The following is a 15,954-nucleotide window of genomic DNA, read 5'->3' as shown; positions in this document are numbered from 1 at the left end:
TAAAGTTTTAAAGATTATTTGCTGGAGAGGTGGTGTTTGTTTGCAGATAGTAGCAGTAGCTTTTTCTTTTTTACTCCACATTTGGTCTGGCTAGTGGATGCTCAAAGCTCACATGTGTTATTCACAACAACAATTTTCCCTTCACAAACTGTTATGGTCATTTAGCTCTTCTACATCCAATAGAATCTAAAGTGGGATAGAAATGGACTAAATAACACGATTCGTTAAAACATAATTTCTATAGATTTTACTTTTGACTTTTTTTTATCAACAGGAAGAAACATTTGGTGCACTAAGATGTAGATACATGAAGTTTCAAAAATAAAATACAATTTAGCTCCAGAAGTTAATGTCAGTCATGCTGATGATGCTCTTTATGAAGAATAATATGAATAACTGCTGACTTAATAATTTTTCATTTTCATACTGAACAATGAATATCCTAGATCACGACATCAGAGTTTGACAAATTGGCATTGAATTAATATTGTAATAGTTATAACTTATAACTCATTTTCCTTATTATATGCATGTTATATGATTGTATCCAATATGTTTCTGTGATTTTTAGTTTATTTATTTATTTGTATCCAATATGTGTCAAGCTTAAAAAATTGGCATACTACCATACCAGAATCTCAATAACCAAACACACACCAGTAACTTTGTAAAATTTATGCATTTATAAATCAAAAATATGTTTGTCTTCTATGCAAGTATGTGCATGAATTGCTTTACACAATGTGTTGCATTTAGAATGTAATATATTAGAAACACTCTTTACCTCACATTCATGACTTAAAACGTCTCAATTACACATTAGACAAATAATGCTCAATGCTATTTCAGAGTACAAACATAACGGACAAAAAGACATCTGGAATAAGAAGGGTGGCTGCATCTAGCAGACCATGGGATGGTGTTTAACTCAAGAGATAGTCCAAATGATGGTACGATTTCAAATCACCCAAATATGTTGTGCCTTATAATACAGCCATGCAGAAATGGACCACCCATGGACAATTCTGACCCCTGGTCATATTCAGAGAAACCTGTCAGATGTGACTTCTTTGAATTAAGGTGATTTAAGTATTTAAGGCACATTCCATTGTACTAATGGTCCAATTGCCTCATACTGGAGGTGTATCCCATCCTATTATTGGGTCATTCCCTCCTGTGCCCCAATTAAACACAACTAACTTAGTGTATATTGGAGGTGCTGAGGCCATCAAACCGGGAGATATCTGAGAACATTTGCCAGCTAAAGGTCATTTGGGTAATTAAGTTAATAACCACCAGTGATTAACTGCACTTCGCTTCTTTCCTGTGCCATTTTCATCTCAAGATTTGCCTCCTCCAGCAGCAATGACATGGCCAACCCAGCCAACAGAATGCTGCATTATATAAAGCACAGAAGGAGGATGCTCTTGTGGCATTGTATAAGGAAAAGAATGTTCTTGATATGAAAACAAACGATGTCTTGTCTAGTGCATAAGTTGGTACCCCAGCTTTTGTAGATTTAGGTGGGTAAAGTTCTGATGCAGGAGCATCCATGGTCTATAGGTTATCCAGCATAAACCAAAAACATTTTTTTATTTTCTAGCTTGGTATATTTTGTTCTCAGGTTGTTGTTAGTATGTAATATGTGCCAAATATTTATTAAAATAAATGGGCACCTTATTTATAACCTCCAAGCGTACTTATCCAAGCTTTTCATGGCATTTGACAATTTAAAATTGTAAAATTCCAGCCTAGGCATTGGGTTTTGAGGGAACACCTACTACTTTAAAAATAATACAAAAGAGGTAAGAAAGCATCTCGATAAATTCATTATTGCAAATTGGGCGCAAAGGAAGGAAAATCATGCAAATACTATCTATGGAAGTAACCAAAAAAGATAAAGGGCAAAATCAAGCCGCCTAACCCAAAAATCTTAGAAGTGTTATGAAAAGACCAAGTAAAGACATTTTAGGAGGGAAAAATGAAGAAAACTCTCTTGATTGTGATTTCTAAAAGGGAAAGAAAAATGCAATTTTATTTGCATTTTTTTCCCTTCAAAATGTCAACTTCAATGGGAGTTTTTCATTCTCATTTGAGCAGTTTTGGAGCATTGGATATGAGAATGCTTGGAGAAGGATTTTTGGAACTATTGTCACTGTATATTCGTGTTTTTGGCAAATCAATATCAATATTCAGTTTATGTTCTCAAATTTCAATAGAAATCTCTCAATATTTCATGCATATTGTTGTGAGCTTTTAGCATTGTATTTGCTGCTGCAAAATCAGTTTTGTGACAATTACTGAAGGGAGAGAATCGCTCTAAATCAACTTCAGGGCTCTAAGCTACTATGTCTCTTTTTGTTTTGTATGTTTCTTATGTATATTATAAACAATACAACTTATAAAAGCTCAGATACAAACATAACAATTTATTTTTGTCTGGAGTGAACCAAGCCTTGGATTGTATGCCTGGGTATTGGATAACCAAATACACAGGTATTCTTTATTTTTTTTAAAGATTTGGTAACAATAAATCTAAGTAATGGACGTTTCACCAGTCGCTTTTGGCAGCTGTGGTCCTGTAAGCATACAATTGTAATTGGTATATATCATTATTCTTTCTTTATTTTTTTGCCTAAGCCTCAATTGATTTTTTGTATGGGGCATTCCCTACTATTACTTATTTGAGGTGAAAGTTACAAGCATGCAATTTATCAATATAAAGTTTAAATATATACATAAGAATTAATAATTATATAATCGGGTAACCTCTTCCTCGGGGCAAAGAGGGAGCAGCAGTACACAAAGACGACAAAACTTTGCTTGAGGGTAACAGCGGAGCTATATTACGGAGAAGACACCGTTATATTGAGGACAACAACAGATTAATATTGCAAAGCAATACAGGCTGACTTGTGGGAAACAACAGGGTGCAAAGAAGAAAAGCTTGGGTTGCGGGTAGCAAGTTATAGCATAGATGGCAGGCTTGGCTCAAGGACATGAACAGAGCGAAACCGCAAAGACGACAAGCTCGGCCTGAAGGTACCAGCGGTGTGATACGATATCACAAAGAAAACAAGCATAACTTCAGGGCAAAGATGGAGCCATGTCACAAAGAAGGCCAAATTTCCTCACACAAAAAATAACCATAACCCACATGGAAACCTGAAATGCATAGTGCTTGGATAATTACACCATTTCTGAGTACAATTCTCCCAGAGGCACTGTTATTTTCTAATCATTTAGAAACCCTAGATTCTCTTGATGATCTATATTAAATAATCACATTTTCACATTCATCGTTTCTACAATCTGCTCGTTCCGTTTAATTTTAATGCAATGCAAGACAGATCAACCAAAATAAACAGATCAAATTTCAATACACGGCGAAAGGCGGCGTTTAAACAAAATTTTAAAAATAAATAATCTTTAACCCAATTACAAAGCTATTTAACCGATCTGTTGAGGAGAAAAGAATTAAATTTACCGGCACCGTGTTCGGCGAAAAGAGCGCCCGTTCTGCTAAACGGAGCAGCCGCAGAATGAACAAACGACGATGATGACGATAGAGGCCTCTGGCAGCACTGGCCGCTACCAGATCGTGGAACAGCTACAAGCTGTTTAAGCAGAGCTAGGGTTTCTAACCTGGTTGCTGCCCTTCTCCACATTCTGCCTCCCTGTGTTTTTTTCTCTCCTAGGAAAACCAACGGATGGAAAAACAAAATGGAGGAAAAAACGTTGTTGTCGACTGTTTTGACGGGGTTTTAAGTAACAAAGGAGGTGAGAATGAAAAAAAAACTCCTCGGGGATCAAAATCATTTCGAGGTTTTGCTCTTTTTACGGGCACGTGGTAACGTCCTCTCCGCGGATGGTATGTTGCTTTCATGTTGCCCAAGATCGACGGCCTGGGTTTGTTATGGGTTTTGCATAAACGAATTCGGTGGCTTGGATTTAATTTGTATGGGAGATGTTATATCTTAGGCCTCGTTTGTTTGCTGGAATTAACCTGGAATAGAGAAATGGGAATAGAAAAATTGGAATAAATCTATTCCAATTTTGGTCCAAAATGAGAATAAATCGAATTCTGCTGCATTCCCTATTCTTACTATCATTTTGGCCTGACTGGTTGGAGGAGATGTTTGTTCCAAAATACAAAATTGGAATTAGAATTTGTCTATCTTAATTTGATCCCAAAATTTCTAAAAATAGATGGAATAAAAATAGCTTATTCTTATTTTAGTTTTTATTAAACCCAATTTGATGGGTTGTTGGGTTTGCAACTTTGTTGTTTGATTATGCTTTTTTTTTAAATGACAAAAAAGACTAATATCATATTTGATATCTTTTCTAAACTTTCATAAAATTACTTTTACAAACAAGGGCTTTGCAAGAGCTAGAGTCCTTGCCTTTTGGTGAAAAAATAGATGATTGTTTTAGTAATTGATTTGTCAAATTTTATATGAATCATATCTCTCTCTCACACACACACACATCCATAAGTATGTAATTAGAACATAATATACAAATATATAGTGTGGATAACCTGATGAACCTTGACACAAATATATATTTCTTAATTGTCAGAGCTATCTCCTTTGCATAAGGATATTCTTGAAAATGCCTTACACTCTGCCAATATCCCCACATATATTGACACGGAGGGGTTCCAAGCTATTGTGAATCACATTTCTTCATCTCATTACCTCACATTTTCTAAAGAATATGACAAATCTCTTAGTCATCCCCATAATCTCGCCCTCCACATAGAAGTCCAAATCTTCCATACTTGTGTTCATTTATTCCTGATAGACAATGGTGCAAGGTTAAACATCATCTCTTTCAATGTTAGTCAACAACTAGGCATGTCTGAATTTGCCATCGAACCTAGGCAAAAGATCACCATCAAAGCCTATGATGAGGTCAAAAGACCTTCTAAAGGTCTCATTGTGTTACCAATCTGCATTGGTCTGATTGAAAAAGATGTAGTCTTTCAAGTCCTAGACATCCCACTCACATATAATTTGTTGCTAAGAAGACCTTGGATTCATGATATGCAAGTAGTACCATCTACATACCACTAGTGTATAAAGTTTCCTTTCAATGGTACTAAGATAGTTGTCCCTAGAGACAACTCAATGTCCATCAATACGTTATCCTGTTGTTGAAACACTGGTTCCTCACAATCGCTCTTCTCATGAGCTCAAACCATCTTTCACAGAATGTGAACACAAATTGAAAATGACAAGCTTGGGTATGGGTGAGTACACTCTAGATTCTATTGCTACTCTACTAGTTTCCCCTCGTTCTTATGAGAAACCTTCTAAAAAATTGAAGCCCTCAACTTCTGTTGTGACCATTTTTTGTAATTTTGTTCAGTCCTCATTCCCCTAGAAGCAGAAAAAGAAGATTGGGCTATTAGAGATTGGATATATAGGGAAGAGGAAGATATGGAGGAAGTCACAGTCACTACCCCTATCTCTCTTAAGTGTTGTGGCAAAGGATACAAACTTCTACAAAACATGGGATGTTAGGGCTATGGGTCCTTAACTAGTAATAAGAAAGGTCTCATAAAACCCTTAAGTCACACTGAGAGTCACGAACATAGAGACATTGTTGGCCTAGGCTTTGGTCTCAAAGATGAATTACCTAGATTTTATAGAAGAGCTGCCATGTTTAGTGAATCAGAGGATGATGACCCACCCTTTGTTGCTACTACTTTACAAGACAAGGATTTCATACCTCCCACTTCTCTCCTTCGGGGAGAAGAATCACTAATTACTTAGAATGATGTTGAGGCTTCTACCTCTAGATACCATGAACACAATGAATCCAATCATGAAGACTCGAGTAGAGACAGGATAGAAAGAATATTGCTCACTTGGTTGCTAGGAACTAGAGTACAGATTTAGGTGAAGATGAATGGTAAAGTCTTTCTGATGCATCTTATGAATTGGGGGTGGATTTCATTCACACCTATGCTACCAAACCAAACATAGTTGAAGAGTATAGTCTAGGGTCTAATGAGTTAGGTTCACAAACTACTTTAGTGGACCACATTAGTTCCTTTAGATATATTCCTGATTTGGATTCCTTTGGAACTTTCACTATAGACTTGACTTCTTATGTCACTGGAGATGACTCTTTCCATATCAATAACCTTGCAGCCTCCACATCTCTCTCATTAATCCACCTTGATCTCATAGATTGGTCTATTCAACATCAAAGACCTAAAATATTGTCTTTCCAAAATGACTATGAGATCACTTGCTACCTCAACGCTATTGAACCCATGATATCTTCCACCGATGAAACCATGATCAACATGATAGAAGTGGATATCAAGTACCTCAGTCATAAAATCAAAAGAAAAAATAAGCATTCAAATGGCAAAAACCACTTTGTGGTAGTGTTTGAACCACAAAAAAAGTAAAAGTAAAGATGAATCTAAGGGTGAAAACCTCTTCAAGGCACTTGAGGATGAGGTGCTTGGTAGTTTGCCAAGTTATTTTTAGGATAGATCGTCGATTCTCATTGAACCCACACAACCTATCAACTTGGGTACATAACAATCTCCCAAAATCATTCATGTGGCTTAGTCCCTATCAGTTGAAGAAAAGGAGAACTTTACTAAGTTCTTTCAGGAAAAGAAAATTATTTTTGCCTGGACTTACTCAAATATGCTTGGTCTTAACATTGATCTCATTATGCATCATCTATATATTTATCCTAGTGTTAAACCTATTAAACAAAAGTTGAGAAAAATGCATCCACATGTGGCTCTCTTAGTCAAGGTAGAACTAGAAAAACTCCTAAGTGTAAACTTCATCAGAGCTATTGATTATGTAGAGTGGATTTCCAATATTGTACCTGTGTCTAAAGACAACAAGTCCATTTGAGTGTGCACTGATTTCAGAGACTCAAATAAACCATGCCCTAAGGATGATTTCCACTACCCAAAATAGACATGATAGTGGACATGACCACGGGTTATGAAATGTACTATTTAATGGACAACTTCTCTAGGTACAACCAAATCAAATTTTCTCCTACATATCAAGAAAAAATAGCCTTTACATGTGCATGGAGTACCTTTTGTCAGAATGTCATGCCCTTTGGGCTAAAGAATGTTGGAGCTACCTATCAATGAGATTTGACCACCATCCTCCACGACATGATGCACAAAAATATAGAAGATTATGTTGATGACACATTCCCCAAATTTAAAAAAATAGACACACGTCTTGATAACCTCAGTTTGATATTGGACCATATGGAACAATTTTAGCTTAGGCCAAACCCAAAAACTGTGCATTTGGTGTCACGTTAGGTAAATTTCTAGGTTATATCATATCAGCAAAAGACATTGAAGTTGACCTTGAAAAGGTGCAATCCATCATGGAAATGCCTCCTCCTAGAAATATCAGTCAACTCAGAAGTCTTCGGTGACATCTACAATCAATTAAGAGGTTCATGTCTCAGTTGGTTGATAAAGCTCAATCTTTCAATAAAAACTTGCACAAAGGTTCTACCTGTATTTGGAATGAACATTGTCAATAAAGCCTAGATCATATCAAAGGGTATTTGGCTAAACCTTCAATATTAATGCCACACATACTGAGAAAACCTTTGATATTATATATCTTAGTTACAAATCCCTCCCTAGAAGTGTTATTAGCACAAAATGATGAGACTGGAAAAGAGTGTGCTATCAACTATATCAGTCTTACTTTGGTTGCTTATGAGATGAACTACAACAACATTAACAAGGCTTTCCTTGTAGTGGTATTTGCCTCCCAAAAGCTAGGACACTACATGTTGGCTCATACAATCCAACTCATTGCCAAAATTATTCCCCTAAAATACTTATTAAGTAAAGTTACGCTTACTAACTGTCAAGCTAAATGGATGATGATTCTGCCTGAATTTGAATTTAGTACGTTGAAAACAAAGCTATCATTGGGCAGATCATAGCTAACCAACTGGTTGATTTTCCATTAGAAGATACAACTCTTATGCATATTGAGTTTCTAGATGCTTCCATCATGTCTATCACTGAAAGAACTTGGAAGATGTTCTTTGATGGTTCTCATACCCAAAATGGAGTAGATGCAGGCATTTTGTTTGTGAAACCTCATGTTTACATGATCCCAAAGTCTTACAAACTCTTGTTTCCTCACACTAACAATATTGTAGAGTATGAACCTTTAACAAATGAGATCAAAATGGTTTTGGAATAGAGGATCATAGAGCTGCATATTTATGGAGATTCTCAACTTGTCATAAACCAAGTCAACAATTATTATCAAACTAAAGATGACAAGTTGTTACCCTACAAGAAGTTGATTGATTCTCTACAAAATTACTTCACATTTGTGACATTTCAACAAATTCCTAGAATAGAAAACAAGGTTGTAGATGCTATGGCCACCCTCGCATCTATTCTCTAGTTACAAGAACATGAATTGCATTTTGAGTTCTTGGTGGAAGAATTACGTCACCCCACTTATGACTCCTTTGACAATCATGCATGGTCTGCATTACTATCAACCATGACTCCTCACGTTACTCCACCATCTCCTACTTGTGTGATCGGTTCATTCTTAAAAAAAATCATTTGAAACCAAAAATGCCAACTCCTTTGCAATGCCTCACATTACACTTTGGTCTCTAGTGATTTGTATAGGAAAGGTATAGACGAAACACTCCTTAGGTGTCTAGAGCTAGAAGAGTCCAAAAAGGCATTAGTCGAAGTCCACGACAACATTTGTAGGGCACATTCTAATGACTTTGCACTTTCTCATAAACTTCTTATGACAGGCTATTATTGGCCAACCATGCAAGTTGACATTGTTTGATACACTAAATCTTGTAAGAAATGTCAACTTCATGGTAACTTTATTCATGCTCCTAGATGCAAGCTTATACCTTCTATTACATATTGACTATTTCAGAAATGGGCCTTTGACTTGGTGCAAAAGATTCATCCAAGTTCGTCTAGTGGTCACAAGTTAATCATCACAGGGATAAAATACTTCACAAAATGGGTTGAAGTTGTACCTTTATGTGCTTATATAGACAAACATGTTGCCTTATTTATACTCAACCACATTATTTGTCACTATGACATCCCATCCTCCATTATTACTAATAATGGAGGACAATTAAAAAATAAGGACCTAAAACAACTGTGTAAGAAATTCAAGATCAAACAACATTGGTCCTCAATATACTATCCCCAAGGGAACAACTAATTTGAGGCCTCTAATAAAAAAATGCTCAAAATCTTGCATATAATGGTTCACAAATCAAGTAGGGACTGGCACTTATAGATCAATCTAGCACTATGGGCCTACAGAACCACCACACGTACTCCTACACGTGCCACACCCTTTTCTTTAGTCTATAGTTATGAGGTTGTCTTACCCTTAGAAGTTGAGATTCCTTGACCATGAGTCTCCCTACATGGGTTGATAACTAATGAAGACCATAGGGCTATGCAGATACAAGAGCTCAAAACCCTTGATGAGTGTCGCAAGGTTGTTTCGACCATATGAGGGCTTATCAAAAGCAAATGTTTACTACCTACAAAAAGAAGGTTCATCCTCGTGAGTTCCAAGTGGGTGAACTTATGCTTAGAGAAAACCCCAAAATCAATAGAAAGGGAAATTTGAGCCTAACTGGTTGGGTCCTTACATTGTCACAACAACGTTTGGATCTGGCACATATCAACTTTCTACTCCTAAAGGGGAACAATTGGTTGAGCCCATCAACATTGTGTTGGACTAACCGCCAATGTTCCCCTTTGACATTAATGACATGGCTTAACCACCTCCTATGTTATATAAGTCTAGTGGTTGTATCGGGCATTAACTGGTCGATCTTTTGGTGCAACGACAACTCTAGCTTGTAATAAGTGGTATTAGAGCTAATCTCCTCTAGTAACGCTAAGGGGGGGATTGTTGGACTAACTACCAACATTCCTCTTCAAGATTCGTGACATGGCTTAACTACCTCATGTGTTCTATAAGTCTAGTGGTTGTATTGGGCATTAACAAGTCGATCTTCTAGTGCAACGACAACTCTAGCTTGTAACACATTGTACATTTGAAGAAGTTATATGCTTAAGACTCACAAGTCAGCTATCTATATATATCTATTGATCCTTAAAAAATAGAAAATGTCCTAAAAAATGATCATCTTAGTGAAAACCTAGCAATAGATGCTTTGATGCATCACCCCCAAAAATTGAAAAAAAAAATGAAAAATGAAAAAAGTCCTGGAAAAATCTACCAAGTGGTGAAAACTTGGAAATAGGCGCTACTTGAGAACCTCGCACCTATGTCTATCAGTCTCATTCATTCACTTTGTCACACATTTCCTAGCTTGGAATTATCTCTTGTTCTCATCTCGGGGGCATGGTTGTTGAGCCTATTCGAATCACCTTATGCATTAGGGTTTCTTTGGAAACTCACAAGATAGTTTTTCTCAACACTTCCCTCTTGAGATTGAGTGTTTCTCAACACTTTTCAATACCTTACCTATAATCTAGGATGCTATGATATTTCTCACTATTAGATGCGAGTCTTGAAGAAATGGCCATATGACATACACACACACATTGAAACATTAAACTTGTTGAGCTATGAAGAACTTTATCTTCTTTGTCTGTTTTCTATGATGATTTCTTTACTAAGTCTTCCCTCCCTAATAGTCTTTCGAGGATGTCATGGACTAGAAGACTGGTGACATGGGGCATGTTTTACTTGCTTTTTGCTTGTGGGTATACTTTGTTAATCTAGAGTGTTTAGAGCATTCATGCTTGTCCCACTTAACACTCTGGACCTATAGTGTATCATCCTTATTATTTTTGCAAGACTGCAATCTGGGGTTATCCTGGTGCTTATGCCTTGATACAGGTGTAATCTTGCTATATTAAACCTAGGGGATCTAACTGCATTATCCATATTGACTTACATGTCTTTAATGCTTAGGTTGGATTCCCACATTCCTATCCAATATAGATCATATACATATCCTCATAGTTACACTAGTGTTGATTGTATGATCTTATGATGTCCCTAATAAATGCTCAATGATGAAATTATGAGTCTAAAACATTTTGCATCCCTTGCAAGTAAACCATCTTTGCATATTAGTTTGCATCATAGGTTCATTCTAGCTTAGTCTTGCATTTTTGCATGCGAGGAGAGCTCTCTCTTCATTTTCACAGACATCTTAGCTATTTTCTTTCATGCTTCTTTCAATTTCTTCTTGATCATGTCTTTTCATCCTCCTGAACTTTTGCTTTGCCTCTTTGTTATCCTGTCATCACAAGAGGTTAATCTAAAAATCACACTTGATCTATCTAAGTATTACATTTTCAAAACATGAGTCTACATCATACACATGAGAGCTAAAACTATACATGAGAGAGATCCATGAACATATACACATAAAACTGAGCATCTATGAACAAAAAAATGAAACATCACATGGAAACATAAACTAAAAAATGCTAAAACATATATATATATATATATATATGGTATACAACAAATTGTCACAATACAACAATATGGGATCTAAAATCTAGATAAATGTCTCAAAATACATATGGTACAAAAAAAGTGTCATAAAGACATCAACCTAGACCTAAAACTGGCTTCCCCCCTCGTGAGTAGGATGTGCTTGGGGAGGAGCCATTGTTACCCTCAGTGGTGGTTGATCTGATCTACTAGCCCTCTTTGAGTACATAGGTACCTGTTAGTCCATTGGAACTACAACAATATACACGCCATGGTAGTAGGCCACCCTGACCATTTGTTGCTCCACCTCCTTCATGCCCTCTAATAAATCACCCCTTAGAGATCTATCTTGCCCATCAACCTCTTCTCATGCATCCCCTAACTATTGATCTTGCACCGCTAAGGTAACCCATGTTGTTTGCAAATTTGCCTCCAAGGTTCAGATCCTAACATCTCAGTCAAATTCTCTCCATTTCCTCTGATAGGTTGCTCTTTTCGTGCCTCCATTTGCCTCACTCTCCTATGTCTTAGTGGATGCTCCTACCTCCACCTTTGCCTTTACCACCATCTCCTCCATCTCCCCCCATCTTTCTACCATGGGTGGGGCATCTGGTCATTTGAATCTAGGAAAAGGATGCCTCTGCATCTCATACATATATGTCAGGTCTGCTCCTTCCTACATTTGCAACTTTTAGGTAGTAGTCCCAAGGTTCTCGCATCAAAGCTATTGTATCCCTCAAGTTGACTTGATAATCTAACATGGGTAGCCAACCATATGCCTCCTTATCATGGACTGTGCATAAATGGTGGTCTCCACTAAGATCGCCTGTTGCTGGCCAAATTGATGCCATACTTGACTGATGACAAAATGCTCCACTATCTCTAAATGTCTCCCGACTAGTGGCTGAGTATAGTACATATACTCGAGCTCCCATACGTCAAACCATCTATGGCACTCAAGGTATGGTCACCAATAAAAGAAGTGAGCTCATTTAAGAGATGCCAATAGTAAGTCACATCTCCATTATGACTATATGGAATGACACTGATAGTAAGTCACATCTTCGTTATGACTATATGGAATGAACCCTGTATACTTGAAAATGAAGGGCACACTACACTCTCGCAACTGCACCCACTATCGAATCACCACAAAATGCTCCCACACCCATAGCTGGGCCAACACTGTACCACATGCCCATGTTTTCCCCTCTTTGTAGGCTATCTAGTGAAGCTCTCAGTACATATATGCAAGAATCACTAGTCCCCATGGCATCCTCTGAGGCCACCCAAGTAAATTTGCTACTAGTCTACCCCATCCTAGTGGGAAGCCCTTTTAGCCCCTATCAGTGACCAGAGCCTAAGCAACCGGTGAACATAAAAGGCAAGGTTATGAATACTCATTCCTGTACTTATCTATGAGCCTCTCCCAACTTAGGTGATGATCCAAGATGGTCGCATCTTAGAATTTTTTTGTACTGCTAGTCTCTCCTCCATCGAGGTCTAAGTGTAATATACTCGTGACATGCAAAACTGGCATCAGTATAAATGGATATCATAAAATTAACAACAAAAGAACAACCAAACTTAAAAACTCATAGGATCACCATAATAGGGAACACGAAGGATGTGATATACATCCTCCAAAGTAATGGTAGCCTTGCCAATTGACAGATGGAAAGTGTTGTGCTCACTATGCCATCACTCAGTTAAAGCACTCAGTAATCTGCGATTTGCCTATATATGGGGCATGTGTATCACTCACTTCAGCCCCATACTCGATATGGCAGCCTTATCATCATTTGAATGTTGGAGGACGTCCAACCCCACCACTTTGGGGGCCTTGATATGAAGTGCAAGAAATATAATCTACAAAACCAAGTCAAATGAACATCAAGATATGCTATCAACATCATCAACCAAGTAAAACAATGGAAAACAATGCTCAAACATGCAAAAAAAGCTCAAGAATAGACCGTGTGGCACTTTTTACTATGTGCAGGTGATACTTTATGTTGATTAAGTATTGTTCGATACTTTTTTATACCTGGGAGATTCTTTTTATCTGGGTGATATTTCACACCATGTGAGATGACATTTGGGTACATCTAGGGCAATACACTCTGTGAAGTCGTGTGATACTTTCGATTTGACAGAAATATCATGCGATATTTCTTAAAGTATCTGTGCGATACTTGTTAGTTTGTGGTGACTGATCAAGAAAGTATTGTACATACTTCATAAATTCTTTAGGGCTAAAATTTTTTTGGGCCCTATTTTATTGGGATTTTGGGCCAACATGTAATTATTAATTATAACCCTAAAGCGATAAAATTACTTGTATAAAAGGGCTTAGGGTTAGGGATTGTTTCATGATGCAAAATTTGGTTCTTGTAGTTTTATTGAGCTGTAAGGGATTATAGATTGTAATCAAGTTGTAATCAATGGATCGTAATAATATCAAATTTGTTATTTGGTGGACGTAGTCCAGGGATTGGGTGAACCATGCCAAATCCTAGTGTGTTGTGTTCTTTTCTGTATGAACTATTATTTTTTGATATTGTTTATATTTGCATGTAATTGTTATTTCTATCCGTGGTTTAATCCTAACAAGTGGTATTAGAGCCAGATTGTTCTTTCAGTTATCCTCTGTAGGAAAGTCTCATGTTGAGTGGGAGCGATGGCAGATGAGGGTAAGCTAAGGGTTGATAGGTTTAATGGGTAGAACTTTTAGTTATGGAAGATGCAAATGGAAGACTATCTTTATCAGAAGGATTTATGGAAGCCGTTGGAAGGCAAAACCAAGAATCAGGCATCTATGTCAAATGATGACTAGAATCTTTTGGATAGAAAGGCACTTGGAAGCATTCAATTATGCCTGGCACCATTGGTGGCATTTAATATTACAAAAGCAAAGACAATAGAAGAGTTGATACAAACCCTAGTGAAATTGTATGAAAAGCACTTCGCTTAAAACAAGTTATTTCTCATGAAGCGTTTATTTAATATGAAAATGACAGGTGGATCTGTTGCAAATCATTTAAATGAGTTTAATACTATTACTAGTTAGTTATCTTTTGTGGGAATCAATTTTGATGAACAAATTAGGGCTCTCTTGATTTTGTGTTCTTTGCCTGAAAGTTATAATGGCTTAGTAATGGCTGTGAGTAAATATATTCCTAGATCTAGTACCCTAAAATATGATGATGTGATTGGTGTTATTTTGAGCGAGGAAACTTGTAGGAAAACCTTAGGTGGATCTATATCAGGAAGTGCTTTGAATGCACAAAGTCGAGGCAAAATGACTGAGAGAGGAAGTAATTCTAGAAATCGTGAAAAATCAAGAGGAAAGTCAAACGGGAGGAGGTCTCAATGGAGAGTACCAAATGATTGCTGGTACTATGGGAAACCAGGGCATAAAAATAAAGATTGTTGGACTTGAAAGAAAATGAAGGAGATAAACCAAATGGAGACAAGGAGGCAAATGTGGTAACAAATTTGAACAGGATGCTTTGCTTCTGTCTTTAGAAAGTGTTGATGGTTCATGGGTTTTAGATTCTGGTGCTTCATTTCATGCTACACTTCATAGAGGTTATTTCATTGATTATGTCCAAAAGGATTTTGGGCTTGTTTATTTAGGGGATAATGAACCCTGTCAGATTGTTGGAAAGGGAAAATTTAAGATTAAGTTTTAGAATGGAAATCATTGGCTACAACATGAGGTAAGACATGTTCTAAGGCTGAGTAGGAATTTAATTTCAATAGGGCAACTTGGTGATGAGGGTCATGTAGTTACTTTTAATGATAAAAATTGGAAGGTTTCAAAAGGTTCCCTTGTAGTAGCAAAAGGTGTGAAAGTAGGCACCTTATATCTTTGTACAGGTCATATTGTTCCTTCTACTTTAATTGTTTTAGAGAAAAATGAATGTTTAGGAACAATTGCTACAATTGAGCAGGGATAGCAAACAAATGTTGTAGATTCTGATACAACACTGTGGTACAATAGACTTGGGCATATGAGTGAGAAAGGTATGAAAGTGCTTCATTCAAAGAAAGTTTTACTAGGTCTAAAATGTGTTAATATGGATTTTTGTGAAAGTTGTGTGTATGGAAAACAAAAGAGAGTTAGTTTTGTGAACACTAGGAAGGAAAATAAAAAGGAGAAATTAGAGCTTGTGCATAACGATGTATGGGGACTGGCTCAAGTATCTTCCCTTGGTGGCTCTCATTATTATGTTACATTCATTAATGATGCAACTAGAAAAGTATGGGTTTATTTCCTTAGACATAAATTTTATGTATTTCAAACTTTTAAGAAATGGAAATGCTTGGTTGAAAATGAGACTAGTAAGAAATTAAAATGTTTCAAATTTGATAATGGTGGTGAGTATTGTAGTCATGAATTTGAATATTATTGCTCCACTAATGT

The 15,954-nt window shown here is 36.7% G+C and overlaps 1 protein-coding gene across 1 annotated transcript in view; it reads right to left on the bottom strand.

The window, feature by feature from the left end:
- LOC149546541 (cytochrome c oxidase subunit 5b-2, mitochondrial-like) overlaps positions 1-3,739 on the bottom strand; it is a 70,275-nt gene extending 66,536 nt beyond the window's left edge. The window contains exon 1 of the mRNA XM_089791247.1: positions 3,488-3,739. Within this exon, the coding sequence (XP_089647373.1) occupies positions 3,488-3,668 (181 nt within the window). The 5' untranslated portion in view covers positions 3,669-3,739. The remainder of the gene's footprint in view (positions 1-3,487) is intronic.
- Between the last annotated feature and the right edge of the window lie 12,215 nt (positions 3,740-15,954).

The sequence above is a fragment of the Cupressus sempervirens genome, chromosome 7 (genome assembly GCF_028749045.1).
Source record: "Cupressus sempervirens isolate cs-2001-9-10 chromosome 7, ASM2874904v1, whole genome shotgun sequence".
In the NCBI taxonomy this organism is placed as follows: domain Eukaryota; kingdom Viridiplantae; phylum Streptophyta; class Pinopsida; order Cupressales; family Cupressaceae; genus Cupressus; species Cupressus sempervirens.
This window is presented reverse-complemented; position numbering and strand designations above follow the sequence as displayed.